This window comes from Platalea leucorodia (genome assembly GCF_965183815.1).
Source record: "Platalea leucorodia genome assembly, chromosome: Z".
Lineage (NCBI taxonomy): Eukaryota > Metazoa > Chordata > Aves > Pelecaniformes > Threskiornithidae > Platalea > Platalea leucorodia.
The window spans coordinates 39,072,064-39,092,618 of NC_138858.1; the positions used below are offsets into that span (position 1 = coordinate 39,072,064).

The 20,555-nt window shown below is 37.9% G+C and overlaps 1 protein-coding gene across 1 annotated transcript in view; it reads right to left on the reverse strand.

Moving 5' to 3' along the window:
• PCSK5 (proprotein convertase subtilisin/kexin type 5) overlaps window positions 1–20,555 on the reverse strand; it is a gene marked incomplete at its 5' end in the record, with an annotated part of 193,704 nt that overhangs the window by 4,480 nt on the left and 168,669 nt on the right. Inside the window, 5 exons of the mRNA XM_082335751.1 lie at window positions 2,066–2,150; window positions 3,624–3,817; window positions 4,386–4,488; window positions 5,982–6,125; window positions 13,271–13,407. Coding sequence (XP_082191877.1) covers window positions 2,066–2,150; window positions 3,624–3,817; window positions 4,386–4,488; window positions 5,982–6,125; window positions 13,271–13,407 — 663 coding nt within the window. The remainder of the gene's footprint in view (window positions 1–2,065; window positions 2,151–3,623; window positions 3,818–4,385; window positions 4,489–5,981; window positions 6,126–13,270; window positions 13,408–20,555) is intronic.

Below are 20,555 nucleotides of genomic sequence, written 5' to 3' on the forward strand. Positions count from 1 at the left end.
AAAAGAGTGAGTAACAGAGGAAAAAGAAATAGCATAAAGAGTCACATTTCCATGCTTCCCTCTAAATAGCTGTTTATGCTTTCATGTTATAAGGTGTCTACAGCAGGTTTGGTTTATTTTTTTTTTCTTTTTAAGCTAGGACTTCTCTGCTGTGTTTGCCATCTTCTGTGGAACCTCAGCTTTCATCCAATTTAACTCTTTCTCTAAAAATGCTCTTCAGCTCCGGGGATTACGACCCTGAGTGAGTGCTAACCCTGTTTTAGAGATTGGATCCAGCAAAAGTTGTGTGTGCTCAGCACCACTGGAAATTTTCAAGACTGTATATGGTCTCAATTTAGAAAAAAAATAAAGTAGCAGTTGAACACACCTAACAGCCCCTGCTTTCTTATTATTTTTCCTCAGCCACACACTTCACAGTGCTTTACAAGGCAGGTAGCATTATCATTTTTTTACAGATGGGAAAACTAATAATTTGCCCAAGTTTCTTTAATGGGCGAGTAACACGATCAGAACTGAAATCCAGGTCTCCCAAGTTCCACCCAGGGCCCTGCCCATTGATAACTGCCAAAAAAACACAGCAAGTTTCAAACAACTGGGAAATATGAAATGCATGTCCTGCAAGACTCCATTTATCTGTCACACCCACACAGATGGTGTTTTTTCAAAATGTTACAAAAAATCAATCTCAGTTTGCTAATATTGCCCAAGAAAACATGAAGTTTGGGTTCTTTTGATTTTTTATATTTCAATTTCTCTTTCTCTTCTCACACTGAGTGGACTTGTCTACTTTCTTCAGTGGTGCTACAAGCTGCTGTTTGTGTTAATGGACAGGGAAACTCAGTTCCTGAGAAATAAAGAAAACATGGGTATAACTTTTCTATAAAAACTGTGTCCTATAAGGTCACAAATCTATGTAATCTTTGTCCTCCTGACATATTTGCCCATTGTAGTAACTTCTGAACTGCTAATTTACTAATCTGATTTTGCAGATACACAGAAGGTCATTCTGAGTCTGTTAAAATGCTCCAAAATCTTAACATGGACTGCAAAGTTTAAAAACATTTTAAAAGGGAAGCAGATACTCATATTTCACAGAGAATGTAAATAGACCAATGTTCTGATCTGATCACATGCTTTCCTTCCCATTAAATCACACTTCCTTTTCAAAGAGTCACTTTTAAAGAAATAGAGATATTCATAATAAAAATTGTGCAGGCACTTAGAAAATCTAGATGCAACACAAATACACAGAAATGAGAATTACTTTACAAAATGTAAAGGAATCCAGCTCTTGATGTCCTAGAAACAAACAACATTCAGCTTTTACTAAGAGATGAAAATCCACTTTGACAAAGTAAAAGCTCAGTGTTAAAACATTCACAGAACACTCATATTCTGCAAGAAGAACCCCTACAGATACTGAATACTGACTTCATATTTTTTGTGGCATACAGCCAGCATACATTCCGTCATGAGTTTTATAAGATTTTTGACCTTTGCTGCTTGGATCAAAAGGTCATTCATTCATAAAGAAGCTTGAAATGTGTACTGCTGCCTTGTAGGTTTTACCTATCAGTTTCAAGAATGATTAAGTCCCCCTACGAATAAAAAATATCCACTGCTGTTTAAAATATGTGCACACTATATCGTAATAGAATTGAGCCTGAGGTACTTAAGATAAGTGAATGACTGGATGTATGAAGAAATACAATAAAGATAAGAAAATAGTTTCTAACTATCACAGAAATGAATCAGAAAGATTAATATGATTCATCAGCTCTACCTCTAAAATAATCCTTGACTGCCACACTGTAGGTCAAAAAAGTGATGAAGCCAGCTTTCCACATGATTATGGCTTTTATTTTACCTGAAATGAAAGGTCTTCCAAAAATCCATTGTTAGCCAAACTAGCACAAAGCAGCTCAAGAAAAAACTAAACTGCAATGGAACACATGAAATGAGGGCCACTCAAGGTTAAATAGCTATCTGATGTTCTTCATTGTGTATCCACAGCCTTGTAAGCCTCTTCAGGTATTGTGTTTAGCTACATCCATCATTTCCTTACCTTAGGCCATGTTTGCATTCTGTGCAGATTTGGAATTCAACACATGTCTTACAGTTTTCACTACATTTTCGGCAAACAATCTTATCTACAAAGGAAAAAAAGAAAACAGCCCAGAAAACCTTGGTCAGTTACGTTTAATAAAACTATATGGGTATATTATTACATGACTTATTGCTTTCTAGCTTGACACCAGGAAAAGAAGCTGCAAGCCAGACTAAAATAGCTAAATTCTGCCTATCATTAGCTTTTTCCATCAAACATCAGATGGTTTAATCTATTTCTAAACATTTGAAGTTAAAGTTGACAAAAAATATGCTTTGAGGTCGTTAAAAATTCTTCATAAACATTCTAAATTTACATTAACTATTTATAATATGGACCTAAATAATCTTTTCATACAGCAGTGATATGCAGTAATGATTATCATGTGTTGCAGAGACTGTTCTGCAATTTACCTCTTACACTTTCCGTGCAGGCAGCCTGTCCTGTCTTACCTGATTTGGTGCTTAAAGACACACCTGCATGAACAGGTCTGATCTTAACAAAGCCAACAAATAAATTACTTAACACCTGCCTTTTCATCTCAGGAGGTCCCTACAGAGATGTCTCTCTCTCTTCAGATGTGCTGTCTTTTGAGCTGCAGTGCTGTGTACCTTTCTGAGAAGAAAAACCTTATGTTCCCATTTAATCCTAAATTTTCATCTATCCATCTTAATTGGGCAGAAAGGAATTCCCTTTACTGTAGTTCTCACACAGTGAAAAATGGAAGAATTAAAGCAGTACCTGTTTTTACTAATCCTCAAAAATGAACACACAGCTTCATGATGCAGAAAGCAGGTTAGGTACCTAGATGAACAAAGCTCCTGAGCAACTTATTTATGTTCTAAGGATGTGTATGAAGATAACTGAAGTCACTGCAGTTTTAAGCGCATGTTTGAATATATGTCTAAGCATTTTTGCTAGCCAAAGCTGGAAATTAAACGGGAGCAGTCTACTTGGCACTCACAGGAGGAAACAGAAGGCAGGTGTCTCACATGGCAGACAATTACTGCTCTTGGGTCATCACATCACTGCAGGTACTTAGGTCTGTCAGAAACATTAATTGCAACCACGTTTTACGTCTGAGGAGTCTATTTTTCTTAGAGCTCCAGTTCAGTGTCCATGGTTGATTCCTCAACTCTCTCTTCTATCTGGTGCCATATTTGAATTTGGGGGAATGGCGAATGCCTCATGTTCAGAATGCAGGTGCTGCCTGTCCCTTCCTGGAGTAGTGATAAGCTACTCTGTCCTGCTGCTGACTTGCTCTTGAACTGCCCTCATTCTGCTACTGTTGCTCCCAGCCACAAGAAGAAAAGACATCCTGCCACTAAGTATGGTTTTTAAAACAAAGGAAGATTTGTGAGGGGCTTTTTGATCACACTTGGCAGCAATTTAATAAGAGGAATAGGATAAGAGATAGATGCATCAACATAACACTTTTCCTGCTTGTAAGTATTCCAGCAACCTCCCCAGATCAAATTCTGTAGCCCACAATAAAGAAACAACAAGAAATACTAACTCTTATCCAGGTAAAACCCATCAGGGCAGTTGGTAATACAGCTATTGGTTACTTCATTCAGGTAGTAGCCAGATTTACAGGTCATGCACTGGTCACTATGGCCTCCAACACAGGTTTCACAATTGGGTGAGCATTTTTTACAGCGTTTCTTGTCTGCATTGTAGTGACCAGGTGGGCAGGTCGAAACACAGATCCTGCAGACAGCAGGGAAGAGAAGGCAGAGTCGTTAATGAAATAACCTGCCACCACATTCCTGGACCATGACTGCAAAGCAGAAGTATTTCTCAGCATTGCTGCTTTTCTAATGATCACATGTTTACTAAGATGTAACCTTCCAAAGCATTGTATCAAGCTGTCTCTTCTCGTCCATTTATTTCCCTACAGCATCTGCTATCTCACTGGCAAATGCCTTGTCAGACAGTCATACAGTATCATTCTTGACCATCTACATTTCTTCCTATCTTGTTCAAACTCAATCACAGAAGCTGTAGTAGCTAGCACAGTTTGGTTTTTTTTTATATCTATATAAATATATATCCTCTTATGAAAAAATAATCAAGAGACGGGGAAAGAATCAGAGAAAGGGGTTTGAAGGCTGTACTTTAAATTCTGATTAGCTAGTTTTTTTTTTCACCTCCTAAGAAAATTTGTCAAATTCAGTGGAAAACAATTTTTCCATAACTGCAGCAAAGAGAAGAGGAAAGGAAGTTAAGATATACACTAAGAAATATATGAAGTAAAGATTTTTTCTCTTGGTCTTACCGTGTGTTGTTCTTAGATTTGTAGTAGTAATGCAGACAGTCAGTACAATGATCTGGTCCTGGTCCATCACACCCTACTTTACTGCATTCTGCATTGCAGGGACCTGTAACAAAACCAGGATATAGGGGGGGAAGGGGTTAAAACTTCTCATTTAGTACTTAACACCCCTTAACACATAGTATTTTAATGCAGAATGCAATTACTCTGTTTCCCTGTTCTATTTGAATTCCAAATAGTAATTTGGCTCCATCAAAAAGAAAAGTTTTTTAGTACCTGAAGACCTTGCAAATCCTGTCCTCACTATTTATCCACAACGATTTATAATTTTTAGCAAGTGTGGCATCCTCTATAGAATCTATCAATGAGAAAACAGATGCTTTCCTAATGAGTAACAAATCATTCTGAATTTTATTCAGAAATAGGCAAAGGCTTCTGTAATTCATAATAGGGAATTATTAGCAAAATCCCTTATAACAATCAGGTCAACATACATGATGAACAACATGACCAGTGGCTAGTCAGGTTACCAACTGAGTAACAACTGGGTCAAGTGTCTGGCACAACCTAACTGAACCAGCCACCAGGGCCCAGAAGCGCTTCCCTCTGTGCTGCTACGTGCTGCAAAAGCCTCAGCTAATACTTGCTGATGAGCAAGTCTTCCGTCTCACCCACACTCGTGTTGGACTCAATGATCCTCTTGGGTCCCTTCCAACTCGAGATATTCTATGATTCTATGTTTACAGTTTTCAAGTAGGTCTTTTCTCCTATAGGAGGAGAGAACCATCAACTCTTGCCTTTATGTAGGTGAACAAAGTCTGTGGGTGAAGTTATAACTTTCAGGATCACTGCTGTCTCACGAATGAAATGCATTGAGTTTGCCAGCCACCTTGAAATTTCTCCTAACATCAGGTAAACTTGAAGTAAAGTGAGTTTGCTTCATGCAAAAACTTAAGAAGTTAGTGACCTTTACAACAGAGATAGTAGTGTTTCATCATCTAGCAAAACAAGGAGTTCAGCCACTCTCAATCTAAAATAGGGACTGTGGGTCTGACATGCTGTGGCAGGAAACTGTAATAACAGAAACTTCTAAATTGAACATTGTCCTGCTGTTTGCTTGCCCGAGCTATACTTGAGCTTCATCAGCCCTAACCATCTACATGATGCTCATAATGTTGGATTACATGTAGGAAACTGCCAACTTGACTTATTTTGCAGTGCCAAAAATCTAACTCTATCAAAGTCTAATGAAAAGGTTGAAAAACTTTAGGGATCAGTGAGAAACAACACAGATGTAGAAGATAGTGTTCTTCATATGTACATGTGTGCGTATGTGTGTATATATATTTTTGTATACTTCTACGAAAAGCAGAGCATTTGTCATAGTATGTGAAGCGTACCTTAAAAATATCTAACTATGCTTACAAACTCATAAGGATGAAATGAAAATATGTAACTTTAAATTATGAAGCAAATAGTTCTGATCTTAAATTAAGAATCCACTTCACTGAACATTTTACATATGCAGAGTTTCCAGTCACTCCTTCAACCTATTATGTGTTCAGTAAATGCACAATCAGAGTAAATGAATGTACACACCTGAATAGTCATCTGTTCCATAATCTTCTGTAGGGTCTTCAACTGGACTAGAGCGCACTCTTTCCACTTTTGGAAAATCATGTCTTGGTGAGTAAGGCTGGATAGATGTTCCATACAGTACTAAGGACCACTCTTTCAATTTGCCTAGAAGTTAAGTATTTAAAATCTAGTTTTAGAAACCGTTTCTATTTTCTGTGTCTTACAAAAACATATAATTTGTAAACGTGACTTTGTGAGCAGGTATGGAAGGCATTGCTTTTCAAATAAGTGTCTTCAGTTTAATACGGACAGTGCAATCGCTGCTTCACTATAAACTGAGAAAGCATACTTTCTTCAATCAGATTTGTACATGGTATTTTCATTGTGCTCCAGCCTCTTGTAGGTCTGTAAAAGTTTGCACCATGGGTTGAACTCAATATAAACAATAAAAAAACAAAACCTTTGGCCATACAGTTATTTGGAAAATATATATGGTGCTCAACAAGGAGTTTTTGCTCTGGATTTCACTTTCCCTCAGAACATTAAATATCCAGTAATTATTATTTGAGATCTCTTAGCTAACTAGCTGTATTCAGAATTCTGACTTAAGAAAGGGGTTACATTCCGTTTATTACTCAAGAGTACTTTTCATTGGCTTACAGGACACATCTCGATGAACAGGAAACAACTTCTTTTAAAATCTCTATGTCAGAATATCAGTGTCCCCTCCCAAACCAGCATAATATCTTATTTATTTGCCCTAATTATTTGGCAGATATATCACTGCATTGTCTGCGTTCACCACTAATATTTTATCCTCTCAGTACTTGAATGAAGAAAGAAAAACATGTTTGCCTGCCTGAAACATCATCTGACTTTTTGGCATGTTTTTTTGTGGAAGAATAAAAAGGTAAATGTGTATCAAGCCATCGGTTCAGGCTGTCAGGACACAAAGTTGAACTTCCAGTTCCCACCTTTCTGTCTATACTACCTGGTGAATTGATTCTGTGAAAGAGCAAAAGGACTCAGGCCTGAAATAATGCCTAATGTAATGATGCACAAAACCCACATCCCTACTTGAAAAGATGGACCATAAGTTTGGTCTTATCCTATTCTCTTGATTATATTTATCTATGTTGGAGTAGCTAGTTGTAAATGTAAATTCTCATCAGAAGAGAAAAGAAACAGAGGAGCAGGAAGTATTTCTTTTCTGAATTTGAAAGATCCTGTTTTGGAGGCTGTTCTGTGGTTAAAATACTCTTCCCTTAGAACTATTATTTAAAAAGAAATGCAATCCAGGTATGTCTCTTCTCAAGAAACTCATTTAGTATATGTCATGTAAAATTAAATTCAAGCAATCTTCCTCTTCTTTCATTTTAATGATACTTAATAATTCGAGGTTTCATATTGTTCGCTAGGACTCTTTCAACCTGTGCAAGCAAATTACTTTGACTTTTACAAGTGATTTTCTGTATTTTTCCCAATGTTATCTGGTATCCTCCATTGATACAACCAAGACAACACATTATGTCTCTGCTTTTACATTCACCCTTCAAGCAGTAAGCAACAACAAGCAAAACCACAATCTGACAGATGATATCCAAGTTCTTTTAAATGTTTTATACTGGGGTTAAAGATGGGAATCTCTGTTATCTCTCTGTCTCTTGCCACTCCAGTTTAAGCTTTCTGGGATAGAAATCTCTATACTTTGTATGAAACCTTCTCTGCCCTATACTCAGTTTTTGAGAAGAAACTATAGGCAAGACAATACATCACATGACAGTTGCTTCACACAGTGGCTTACAACTTTTCACAGCTAAAGCAAAGCATTACTATTTTTAAAGAGACATTCAATCCTGATTTAAAAAAATTAACTGATGAAGAGTCTACCAAACCTGCTTGCCAAACTACTGGCTAATTACCTTGGCTGTAGAACTGCATGCACCTTATTTTCAATTTGTCTTTTCCTACCACTAGCTCACATCCATGTAGCTTTTTAGTGCCCACTAGATTAAAAAGAACCAAAGCACATGGTTTCTTCCTATATAGACATGTGGGGATCAAGTTATCTCTCAATATTCTTTAGAGTGATTCAGCTGGGTCCTTAAAGGCACTTTTCTTTTTAGGAAAGGAGTCACACAGGGAGCTCATTTTTAATCACATATGTAGTCATCTCTAAAGCCTTTTCAAAGCTACAGCTCATCCACATACAGTCTCTGTCCTTTTTGTGTTAACCCACTTCTACAGCATATGGACTACAATATATTGGATGCAATCAAAAATGTGTGTTTTGCTAAGTTGTTCAGATCTTTTCATCCTCGTCATTATTATGCTCCAAAGATCACTAGACTTTCCAAGGGCTGATTTTATACTTCTTCCTAAAAATACTGAATACTAGAAAAAAGTCTTTGCAAGGACCCACTAAAAATAACCACAGGTAAAGATGCTGCTCAGGCACAGTGTGTTGTGTCTGGAATCCACACACATGGAAGGGTGTGTACTAACATTACCGCAGGAAGGATTGGTGCTTTGAATGTACACCTAATGCAAAAGGGCAGCAAGGGGAATAATGCAGGGTCTCTCAGGAGATTAGTTGCCTTTTAAGAATGGTTCAGTAAATAAAGAGGGGAAAAATTCATGTGACTTGCCAGCAAATAAATGAAGTCTGCCTCAAGGCAGGTTTAATTTGGACAATGAAAATATTTCAGTAACTAAGTATATACCTACACACGCACTTTTATAATGAATAAACAAAGTGTGTACATTTAAGCCAAAATCTTTCTTTCCCCATTTTTGGCTGATTCCATCATTTAGTTTGGCTAGAATAATCCTTTACCCTGCTTTTATTTCGTATGAGACAGGGGTCCCATATTGTATGTATAGGAGAAAGGGTATATCACAGTGTTTCACAGCAAGCACATGTCCACCTCCATAAACTCTACAGAATTAAATGCAGAAATCACATGCACTGCTTTTATGAACTGGACCCTGCATTTCTTTACGGGTAACAGATGTGGCATTACCTTACCAATGCAGGGATATGATGACATGTTGGCTCTTTGTTCTCAATTTGATTACAGAAAAACTGCAGCTCTTAATTATAAGACCTTTCAATAGCTAAACAAACACACGCACACAACAGAAACAAGAAACAGGCATGATGGTGATATCAGTGTGATGATAAACTGCAGGCTACAGTGATAAACCAGAGAGGCACCATAAATGGTGTTTAAGCACCTTTTGTTTACTTCATGTTCTGTTCAATGCGAAGACTAACCCTGACATGCCCAAACAGCTGAGTTTATCCACCACTGGTATATGGCAGGCACTTTCAAATCTTTCTGAACAGAAGTGTTACTGGACAGCTTCCATCACAGGGCAATCACCGCTCTAGAAAGTTGAGGGAACTTATTACTAGACAGTATACATGAACCAGGATCCAAATTCACAACCAGACTGCATCTTGTGAAATCCAAATGCATGTAAAAACCTAATCAGTCTCAAGCACTGTTTCACACTGCGGTTAAAAGAAAGTAAAGCAGGATTCCTTCAGTGTATCAACTTCCTCCACAACCCTTGGTTGGGCTGGTCTACTTTCTCCACATTCCCTAGCCTCACTGCCCCTTTTCTTCCAGAATTGGGTCTGTAGGCCTTAGTCCTCACAGGGCAAAAGAAATCAGTCCCATGAGATTAGTCACTGTAGCACTGACAAGAGTATATATAAAGTATTGAAATCAATAAATCAGTAAGATCTATACAACTAAATATGTAAAACAGGAGTGTGCAGGAACAGCTTTTAACATGTAAAGCTGGAAATTTAGCTGGTCACTTTTAGACTGTCCTGGTGACATAAAAGGGCTGTAAAAGATGTCTGGAGAATAGCCCAGATGAACAGTTTGCAAAATTGCTCCATGGTACCTCTTTGCTAGGCTTTAATGCAGGGAGCATGCCAGGGAAGAGAGAAGAGGGAGACATCTGAAATGTGTTGCACTGTGGTTCTCCTTCATATCTGTAGGATGAACCATGGGTTCCGGTACACACAAAGGTGAAGAGCTACCTTAACTTGTCCTTAAGCCAGAGACATTCTTGGCTGCGTCAGGAATAACAAGCGCAAGATGGAGTTGAAAATCATTGATTTTTGTCTCTTTTCAGTAATCTGATTAAAATTAAGTTACTTTGTTGTTGTTTAATACCTCCCCTCTATCAAATTCTAAAATAAAAAAAAATTGATTCTAAAATAAAAAAAAAACCCAAACAGCAAACTTCCCCCCAAATCCCTGAACAGTTCAGCTCACAGTCTATGTCTGCTTTTCCAAATACATTTAATGAATACCCCTTTTTAGTGTACTGGAAACTTTGCCGTGCCTTTACTGGTGCAATTAAGATCACTTAGCTAAGAACTTTTCACCGCTGCAAAACCATGGTGAGAAGTGATCAGTGCAGATAAAAATGAAGTGAAAATCGAAACCCTGGCAATGCTGGTTTTTCCTTTCAGAGCTCTAGAGGATGACAATCAAGATCTTCAAAATGCCATGCTTAAAGTTAACCACTTGAGTATACAGCTGACATTTAAATGACACTGGCCACCCTAGAGTTACCACAGACTTTATTAAAAAGTTCTTCACTGCTCAGCAATTTTGAAAATCACACTGATCATCTTGGTCTTCAATAGAGACTTACTTGCCTCATGCTACGTAACAGGTTTTAAAAACTTTGGCTTATGACTGCTGGTTTAGCATTCTAAAAAAAAAATTCAGGTTATGCAGAAAACTGAGACAGGCAGTAAGAGAATATGATTTGATGGTCAGGCAGGCAGAGAAACTTTATTAAAAAGCAGACAGACTGGCTATCTGGCCATCTGCTGCATTAAAAAGAATGTAACTCTGCTAATGAAGAGCAGAAATACAGAACTAAAATTCTCATTCAATTCCATCAATTTCAACAGCAGTTGAGTGAGGCTGATCTGCGTGTTAGATCTTTTAGACATAAAATTATCTAAGCAGCATAAAATCAGCCCTTCCATTTTGTCTTAATTTTGAAATGAGAGGGTTCATTTTTGTTTGAAGTAAAATATATAAACCCAGTTGAGTTTGGCCTATGCAATACTTGGAATAGGAAGGAGACTGGACAACTCCATGTTCACACATTAGAATTCCTCCTGTGCCCTGGCTTGCTCAAAGTCATGATGGAAATAGTCCTAGAGAGTTTGTAAGCTGCAGGAGTGATTGGACCAGCTGGCCTCCCAGAAACGCACATTTACCTTGAACAGGTGAACTGCACATAGGCTTCATTCCAAACTGAATAATGTAACAAACCAAATTTCAACCAAGAGGAAGACAAAAGTACTCCATCTCCATATCTGGTGCCAGAAACATTAATGGGCCTTTCTTGGACAATTAACATTCTTCTAGAAGAGTCAGCCACATGCACATGCCCTATCACACTAGCCTTTCTTATTTTAAACTCAAAGCTTTTAAGCACTTCAGTTTGCATTTTAGTCAACGTTTCTTTATGTGTGCTTTTTCATATAGTAGAAACAATAAAAGTACTTAGCAAGGCACATTTGAATAGTTTTAATGACTTCCAATAACCTACTAATTCAGGAACAAATGTGCTTAAAAATCCCCTGTTGTTAAGTTCACAAAATTATATTTTTATAGCTTCAAGTACTTTAAGTTAATATCTATGTCTTAAAATTCAGAATTGATTTTTAGCAAATCAATTAGAAAACTCTTACTGCTTTGTGAGTTTACTTAGCTGCCTGAGATGGAATGTATCTTTTATTTGACTGAATTATAAACCAATTCTATTGCTAATGTCATTGTAGACCTAAATATATTTCATAGCAGAATTCTTTTAATTAATTTTTATCTATCAGAAAGCAGTAGTCATCTAGATTTATCACTTCCAATGTAATATTATTGCATTCTGACATGCTGTCCCATCAGAGCAAGTGTTAATTTAGATTTAGTGATAAATGATTTCCAATACATCAGTAGTAGTCATCTCTCTAACATGTTTTAATCTAGATTATTTGCTTAAGTGATATTGCACCTTTGACTATTTTTATTAAAGGGTTTCCACTTACTTTGATGTGGGGCTCTGAACGAAGGACTATATTCATTCAGTATTCATGCATAAACAGTGCTATTTTTGTCTGTGTATAATGTATCTATTTCAAAATGGTTTCTAAGGTTTAAATTTTCCATAAGTCCAAAGGCAAGTATATACTCATCTCTCATAACCAGCAAGTAGAAGTAAGCATGTACTCCCATGAGTCTCTTTGAAAGCCCTTCTCTCAATCTCTGTTTTTTTCGAAGTGCTCATACTGAAATATGTGAATGAAACTGAACTGTGCAGTGGGAATTAAAAGCAGAAGAATGTCTGTAGCCTCAAAAATTCTTACTAAGAGCACAGTTCGTGAGTGGACGAATGCCAGGTCTGAGCACTCTGCCCATACACACAGGAGCACAATGCAACCTACCAGTGGTAGCAAGCCATAAATTTCTTTCTCTTGTATAGTGGGATTTTCTAGTTGTGTAAACAACTAGACTAGAGATAAATGACACTTTTTCTTATGGGTAGGATAAAAAATACAAAGCAAAGAGAAACAACATGAAAATAAATCCCTGAGCCCTATATAGCTGATATAGGCCAAGTAAATATGGGCCCTACATCAGCTGTGAATGTCACAGGCAATATGAATACAGCAGAGTAACTCTGTGCTGCTCTAACTTATGTTGAAGACCTGTCTGATAAATCTATATTCAACATCCAAGAAAACAGATGCCTGCATATGGAGATAGTATAACTTATTTCAAATGTGGCACATGCAGCTTCATATGTTTTTCCTTGAAAACTGCGGCTAGTAAAGATATGGCTTTGTTTAAAACACTGACTCTTGGTAACCTGTCAGATGGTACAGTGGTCTATCTCTGCTTGAAGAATTCATGTCTGGTATGATGTAGTTCTAAATGGCCAAAGTCTTTTTTTATACTTTGAGGCAACACATGTGACTGCAAGAAAGAGGGCAGTTTAGCCCTGAGAAGATGAAATTCTCCATGGAAACCACAGGTAAGTTCAGAATAAAAGAGAACCATGTGTCTTAAATGGCAAACAACAGCAACATAAAAATGAAGAGTGTATTGATAACTGAAATTAAGAATAATGCTCTTCACAGCTCTGCCTTCACACTAAAACTGGTGAGATGTTCCAGCTGTAAATAAAAGTTGGAAAACAGCCAAGGCAGTATTAGCAACTGCAAGCATTCTTCGGAATTCACTGAGCCCAAATAGAGGTTAGAGTCATACCTGGAGTCTTGAAATTTCTCAGCTGAGATGGTGTGTCACAGATTTCCAAGATCCAGTCACCTGCTGCTTTTTCACTCCAGCAGTGAGTAGTCATAAACTCCCAGTTTTTGAATCCTTCCATGGAATGATCAAATAGCCTAAAATAAATCATGACATTATTTTAAGTGAACCATTTTATTTGGGGAGCTAAGCCTCCAAGTCTGCAAACTCTTGAATGATGTACTAATTAGCCAGTTCATTCATCTGTGCCTTTACATAATGTTGCTCATGATGGTTTTCCCACACATATTTCAAGTACATTCAACAGTTTCTTGTTGTTTTGATGGAAGAGATTCTTTACATGCCATCATTTGTCATAACATGGAAGAGAATGGAAAGAGAATTCATTGCAAAAAAAAAAAAAATTGTTAATACTGTTTAATGGGATTCATGTGTCTTGAGAAAAGTGCATACAATACAGCATATCCACTGCTTTAACAGCGTGATGTAAATACAAACAACTCATAAGTTGGAAAATTTATGTAACATTTATTTTTGGCTTTGGATTGGTTTAAAACCAATAAAAAGTATTACATGATTGAGACAATATTAGCAATTCAATATATGTGACTTCTTGTGAGGAAATAAAATGTAACTGAGACATTGGTCTTAATCCTCAAATGACCAAGGTATCACCCTCTTCAAACACTTGACAGAATTGAGTTTGGGTAAAAATGAGAGGCTAATGGCATCTGATGGTTTCATCTAACCAACATTACCATAATTTAATTACCCAGGTCGTGGGTGAAGAGGTTGGAGCTTAGGCCTGGATTACAATAATTTCTAGTATGGGGGCCCAGTTCAGAGGCTGCAATGTGATGCTGATCCCATGGGGCAAAGGGAAGGAGGACTGGCCAGAGATTTTATTACCTAAAACTGGAATTTATTAATGAGATTTTGGAAAGACACAAGAGAATTTGCACTTTTATTCAGTGCTTACAGCATGTTGCCTGGTACTCCAAAGCTATTGATGGGACGTGCATTCTAATTAAGACTGTTGCCTCCAATAAAATGGCACGGCTCAGCTTTAAAAAATAGACATATATACACACACATATATATGTATGTATATATATTTATCACTATTTTAATTTGGTCTTTATATGTGAAAATTCCACTGGTAATAGCTATGCATAAATATTTTTTGTAAAACAAGATCTCCACAGTAGAAAATCCAATAGATTTAAAACCCTTTTCCATAAAGTAGAGAAAAATCTAGTATTAGACTACAAAAATATTACGATATTTTACACTCACTTGATTCTTTACTGTTATTTTCTAAGCTAATTTCAAGCTTTATTCCCAAAAGGTTGTGAAGTTCAGCAAACATTGGGAAAGCAGGATACTTTTGTAGCAATGTGAGTATGTGTCAATCTCTGGTAAAAATCGCCACAGAGGATGTGAATAAAATGCCATACTTCTTGCTGAAAACTTTGGTCAGTCAAAGGCATGGGGTCAGGTACTGTGTATCCACACTTAGTTCAATAGGACCTGTATGGACCTGCATGCCTGGTATACTTTATAGGACTCAGTCCAAAGCCGATTTTCATGCTCTTATTTGTGCAAGCTTTTTCCATTTTAAATGAATGCCTATAATAATACTCTTTTTTATTGGTGTTGATAACATTAAATTAAAATATAGATATATAATTAGAATTAGGCTTCATCTGCACTGATAATTGCATGAGATTTTCTTCTGATGCAGTTCTGTGCCTCTGTGTGTGTGTGTGTGTCTATGCGTGTGTGTATATATATATATATATATATTCTGCCAGCAGAATTGGCCTGTTTCATGTCACCATTAAATCAGTTGTTTGAATACAGCACATCTCACAAACACATGGCACACATCATTTACTGAAAGGGTAGAAACTATTAGGCAGTTATTACCCAGTGTTTGCATGTGGGTATGTTCAATTTAAGTAATTATGTAGGTTATTTCCAACAGTTAGTCAAATTGTCATACCGTGTTTTGCTGATAACTAACTAATGTATTACTTTCTAAACACCCTGTCAATCCGTCAAGGAAGCAATATTCCTCTTTGCCATTGTGGCAACTAAATTATATAGTATTATGTAAGTACCGTGCGATTATACTGTAAATTCTCTGTTCACTGGGCTTCCATTCACATACATAGAAACACAAGTCGCTGTTTATTTTTACTGTAATTAGTCCAATATTTCCCACAGTATTTTTGTTTAGGGGTGTTTATTTGTCATGTTTTGGAATTTTAAATTGCTGTCAGATTTCCATTTTAATAGTGCATTATTCTTTTAAGTAATTTTGGGAGAAAGAGACAAAAATTCCTTATGACTTTATCATAGGTATATAAAACCACCTTTACCTAAAATATGCTATGGCTGAAACTGTAAGCTTTCATATCTCCATTCATGGAAATGGGGAAAATCTGTTAATATTCTTTCACAGAAAATTGACTGGTTTTTGGAAAGAATATTTCTTTGGGAAAGGTTTGAATTTTATAAAGTAAGGTTTAAATTGGAATCTTTTAATGTATGAACTGTGTTTCTACAAAAGATTCTACAAACGAGTCAAAAAGCTACAGACAGATCAAAAGAACAGTTAAAAAAAAGTAGAAAGCGACTCTGAGGCTGTCCGTGTGTGTATGTTGTTCAAGTATTTTTGTGTTGCTCTGCTTATGCACTAAACTCAAATCAAAGAACCTGTGAGGCAGTGCATGCATTTCCCTTTCAGTGGTGCTGAATGAATGAAATGATCAAATGTTCAGGTGTACTTTTTCTTATTCAGAAAGAAATACATATGGAATAGGATCTTTTAAGGAGCATGGATCCAGTCCAGATAGTTAATTGGTTTTGTTATTTGTCAGATTGATACTGAGTCAAAATTCATATTAAGGCCACAGTTACACACAGCTTACCATGGACTAGTAAATTATTAGTATATGGTCTGATGAACTGTTAGTTGACTATTACAGGTTATTATAGATTAAAATAGTTAAGCAAGATTATTAGAATAATCTGCTAATTTTTATGACCATGATCATATACATCTGCAACACCTGTGCTCATGCATGTAACATTCTTTTAAGTACCAAAGTGAGTAATAGCATTTGAATATTTATAACTTATTTGTTAACATAACCACAACAGAATGCCAGATCTGTTATTCAGTTACTCAGGTGACCTCTCTTAGTAACAGGACATTCAGGTTAGGATGGATGTGACTACATGACTGACTATATCCAGAGAAACTAATTATGGGCTGCTGCTTACAATGAATAGCATTACATTTAAAAATAATGACCCTTCTCTCTCTGAGAAATTTTATGACGTACTCATCACATGCCATATGTAGGTCTATATAAGAATATATATGTTACAGAGTGCAGAGTAAAATAATTATTTCCTTAAAACAAATTCGAGTCTTGGTCTCTTCTTCTGCCACCACTTCAGCCTAGAAATTGCATCACCCTTCCACTTAAGAATATAACTTCAAGCAGAACTATTCATCTGTAATCAAATTTTAGACCCAGAGGAAGGCAATTAGCCACTTTCTTGGAATTCCACAACTGGGAATATAAGGCTAATCTCTCACAGCTAAATCTACTAGCGTTAAAAATAAGTGTGTCAGCTTTTTAGCAAAGAATCTCTAAGTTCCTAAATGCTGAGAAGAATTCGTTTTAATTTGTTTTAATTTTTAATTTCATGTGAGAAAGGGCAGTCGGGGTAAGGGATCCATTTGGTAACACCGCCATCACTGATCATGAACAATAAAAGGTAAATGCATAAAAGGAGCTTTTTTTAGTATCAGGATCTTTTTTTCATCTCAGGAGGTGCAGCTGCACCTGACTGACAGCCATGCTTGTATATTGAACTGACCACATCAAGAGCCAGGAAGTCCTGCACTGGCTGATGGCTGGGGCTGCAGTGGAGTAGGGGGCAAGAGAAGGTTATTTGCTCCTCTGTAGAAGCAGTCTTTGTTTATGATGTGCTCCAGCCTACTAAATTGGCAGCCTGACAGGCAAGTGGTCCTTTTTACTAGTCTCGTTGGCCACAAGACTTCAAGTGAGCTCACAGTTTGAAAAGAGTACGGAGTGCCTTCCCGAGGCATGCACCTGAAAATGCTTTGGTCAACTATTCTCCTTAGAGCAGCTCTTCTCCACAGGGTTCAACCACCAGCTCCCTGTGAGATGTAGCCCTTGAGGAACTGCAGACAGCCCAAACTGACTTAACCAGAACTTCGGCCAGACCCTACTGCCCACCTGCACTGAAGTATTCAGGAAAAAAAGAAATGGCCAGGGAGCACATGCACACTTCAGAAGCTTTCTCACCTACATGTGTCAGGGAAGATCACTTAAGACTTCTGGATGTGGATCTAAAGAAGATTTATTTAAAATGTATGCATACACTTTTTTGTATTTCATTTCCATTTTACATCTGATTATAACAGTTAATTTTATGAAGCAATGGAGATCTCTGAGCTGCCATGATAAAGATGTTGCCAAGTACAGGGCGATGATCAATTCCCTAGTCCTGCTGGCTACACTATTTCTGATACAAGCCAGGATACCATTGGCCCTCTTGGCCACCTGGGCACATTGCTGGCTCATATTCAGCCAGCTGTGGACCAACACCCCCAGGTCCTTTTCTGCCAGGCAGCTCTCCAGCCACTCTTCCCTAAGCCTGTAGTGTTGCATGGGGTTGTTGTGACCCAAGGGCAGGACCCGGCACTTTTAGCCTTGCTGAACCTCATACAGTTGGCCTCAGCTCATTGATTCAGCCTGTCCAGATCCCTCTGTAGAGACTTCCTACCCTCCAGCAGATCAACACTCCCACCCAACTTGGTGTTGTCTGCCAACTTACTGGGGGAGTACTTGATCCCCATGTCCAGTTCATTGATAAAGATATTAAACAGAACTGGCCCCAATACTGAGCCCTGGGGAACATCACTTGTGACTGGCCACCAACTGCATTTAACTCCATTCACCACAACTCTTTGGGCCCAGCCATCCAGCCAGTTTTTTACCCAGCAAAGAGTATGCCTGTCCAAGCCATGAGCAGCCAGTTTCTCCAGGAGAATGTGGTGGGAAATGGTGTCAACCTCACTAAAGTCCAGGTAGACAACATCCACAGCCTTCCCCTCATCCACTAAGCAGGTCACCTCGTCACAGAAGGAGATCAAGTTAGTCAAGCAGGACCTGCCTTTCATAAACCCATGATGACTGGGCCTGAACCCCTGGTTGTCCTGTACGTGCCACGTGATAGCACTCAGGATGATTTGCTTCATAACATTCCTCGGCACCAAGGTCAGACTGACAGGCCTGTAGTTTCCCAGATCCTCCTTCCAGCCCTTCTTGTAGATGGGTGTCACATTTGCTAACCTCCAGTCAACTGGGACCTCCTCAGTTAGCCAGGACTGCTGATAGATGATGGAAAGTGGCTTGGTGAGCACTTCTGCCAGCTCCCTCAGTACCCTTGGGTGTATCCCATCCGGCCCCAGAGACCTGTGCGTGTCTAAGTGGTGTAGCAGGTCGCTAACCATTTCCCCTTGGATTATGGGGCTTCATTCTGCTCCCTGTCCCTGTCTTCCAGCTCAGGGGGCTAGGTACCCGAAGAAGAACTGGTCTGACTATTAAAGACTGAGGCAAAGAAGGCATTAGGTACCTCAGACTTCCTCATCCATTGTCACTATGTCACTATTTTTCCCCTGCATCCAATAATAATGGGTTGTAATGTTCCACTGAAACTGAACTTGAGGTATTGAATTCTAAAAGCCAATACATGCCTACTCTGCAGATCCCTGATGAATTCTTTACTAGTCTAAGTCATCAAAGAAAGGTATCTGTCACTCTGAATCTCAGATATTCTGCATTTCATTCTTCCACATTTTTCTTTGAGCAAGTTCCAGGATCAGTTTTAGAGTTACATGGAAAATAGTGTCACTTACATGCATTCATTTACTCTTTTTCACATAAACCCCATTAGTCTTTTGTGCACAGCTGGGCAAATGAACCGTATTTTTTCCCCTCTTTGATAACAAGAGAGTTTACTTTTTTTTTAAATTGATGTTGTGTCTGTAGTATCCCCAGAACTCCCCACCCTATCTACTGCTAATACTGCCAGGGTGTAACAAAAAGGATTTTTAGAGGTATTGACATTGCAATTGTTCAAAGAATGGATGGTAGAAAGGTAGAGGGATGTCTATTCACCCCGCCCCCTGAAATAAAAAAAAAGAAAAAAAGGTATAGACAACCTGAAGGAAATAAAACATAGCAAGTGTCAGTTGGGAGAAATAGTTTTCCAAAAATTGCTTCATCCTGTAGACATAGTACAAGCAGAGGATTATTGTTTACTCATCCTGGACTTAATAATACCACCACAGAGTCCTTTTCAGTTACTGTAACAGTGAGACTCAACATGAAGGTTGGCCCTACCCTTTTCATCATATTTGGATACATAAAATGTTGGTTTTGTTATGAAAATATAATGTGTAAACTGCAATAAAGATGTAAGATGGACCAGTCCAGAAATCAAAATGTGCTCCTTTTCTATAAAGAAAAGGATTCCTCTACTTCTGATCACCAAGACTTTTTATGAAGCAAACTAGCAAGTAAGATTAGATGAGAATACCTTGTTTTTGATCTAAGATTTTCCTGCAGAAGAGGGTATTATCAAAATTTACTGATTATCTAAGGTTTCATGATAGGGAAAAGATGGTCACGAAAATACTTGCCTTTGTTACTGAATAGACGTATTATTAATGTCATTGCCATATAAGCATAGGAAGCTAGTGGCCTGGAAACTTGCCACCACGTGGCTAAAAAATTTCAGTTACGCAGTTCAAATGGCAGCAGCTGCTTTAAATTTAAAGGGCAAGAACTAAACAAGCCATGACTTCAGTGGGAGACAAACAAGCCCTAAGTTTTCTTCTATCCTCTTTATACTTAGCTTCTCCTCCATAGCCCCCCTGTACTGAGTGTCTGTTAGAACTGGCCTTGGTACGTCTCAAAAACACTCAGAAACCCATGCTGCCAAATCCAATGGCCATCCATTGTTTTTAAAAAGGGGATACTGTTCCCCTTTGGACTTAACTGTAGCCTCATCCTCACACCAGCCAGTTTTTCCAAGCCCGTATTTTCCTCTGCTGCAGTACATCCAATGTAATCATGTTTAGTACTTTCCAAACAACAAAGCAGATGTTCTCTGTAATGCAGTTTTTGAAGAATGCACATGAGGCTCAAGCCAGTGACAGTGTAATCCACCAAAT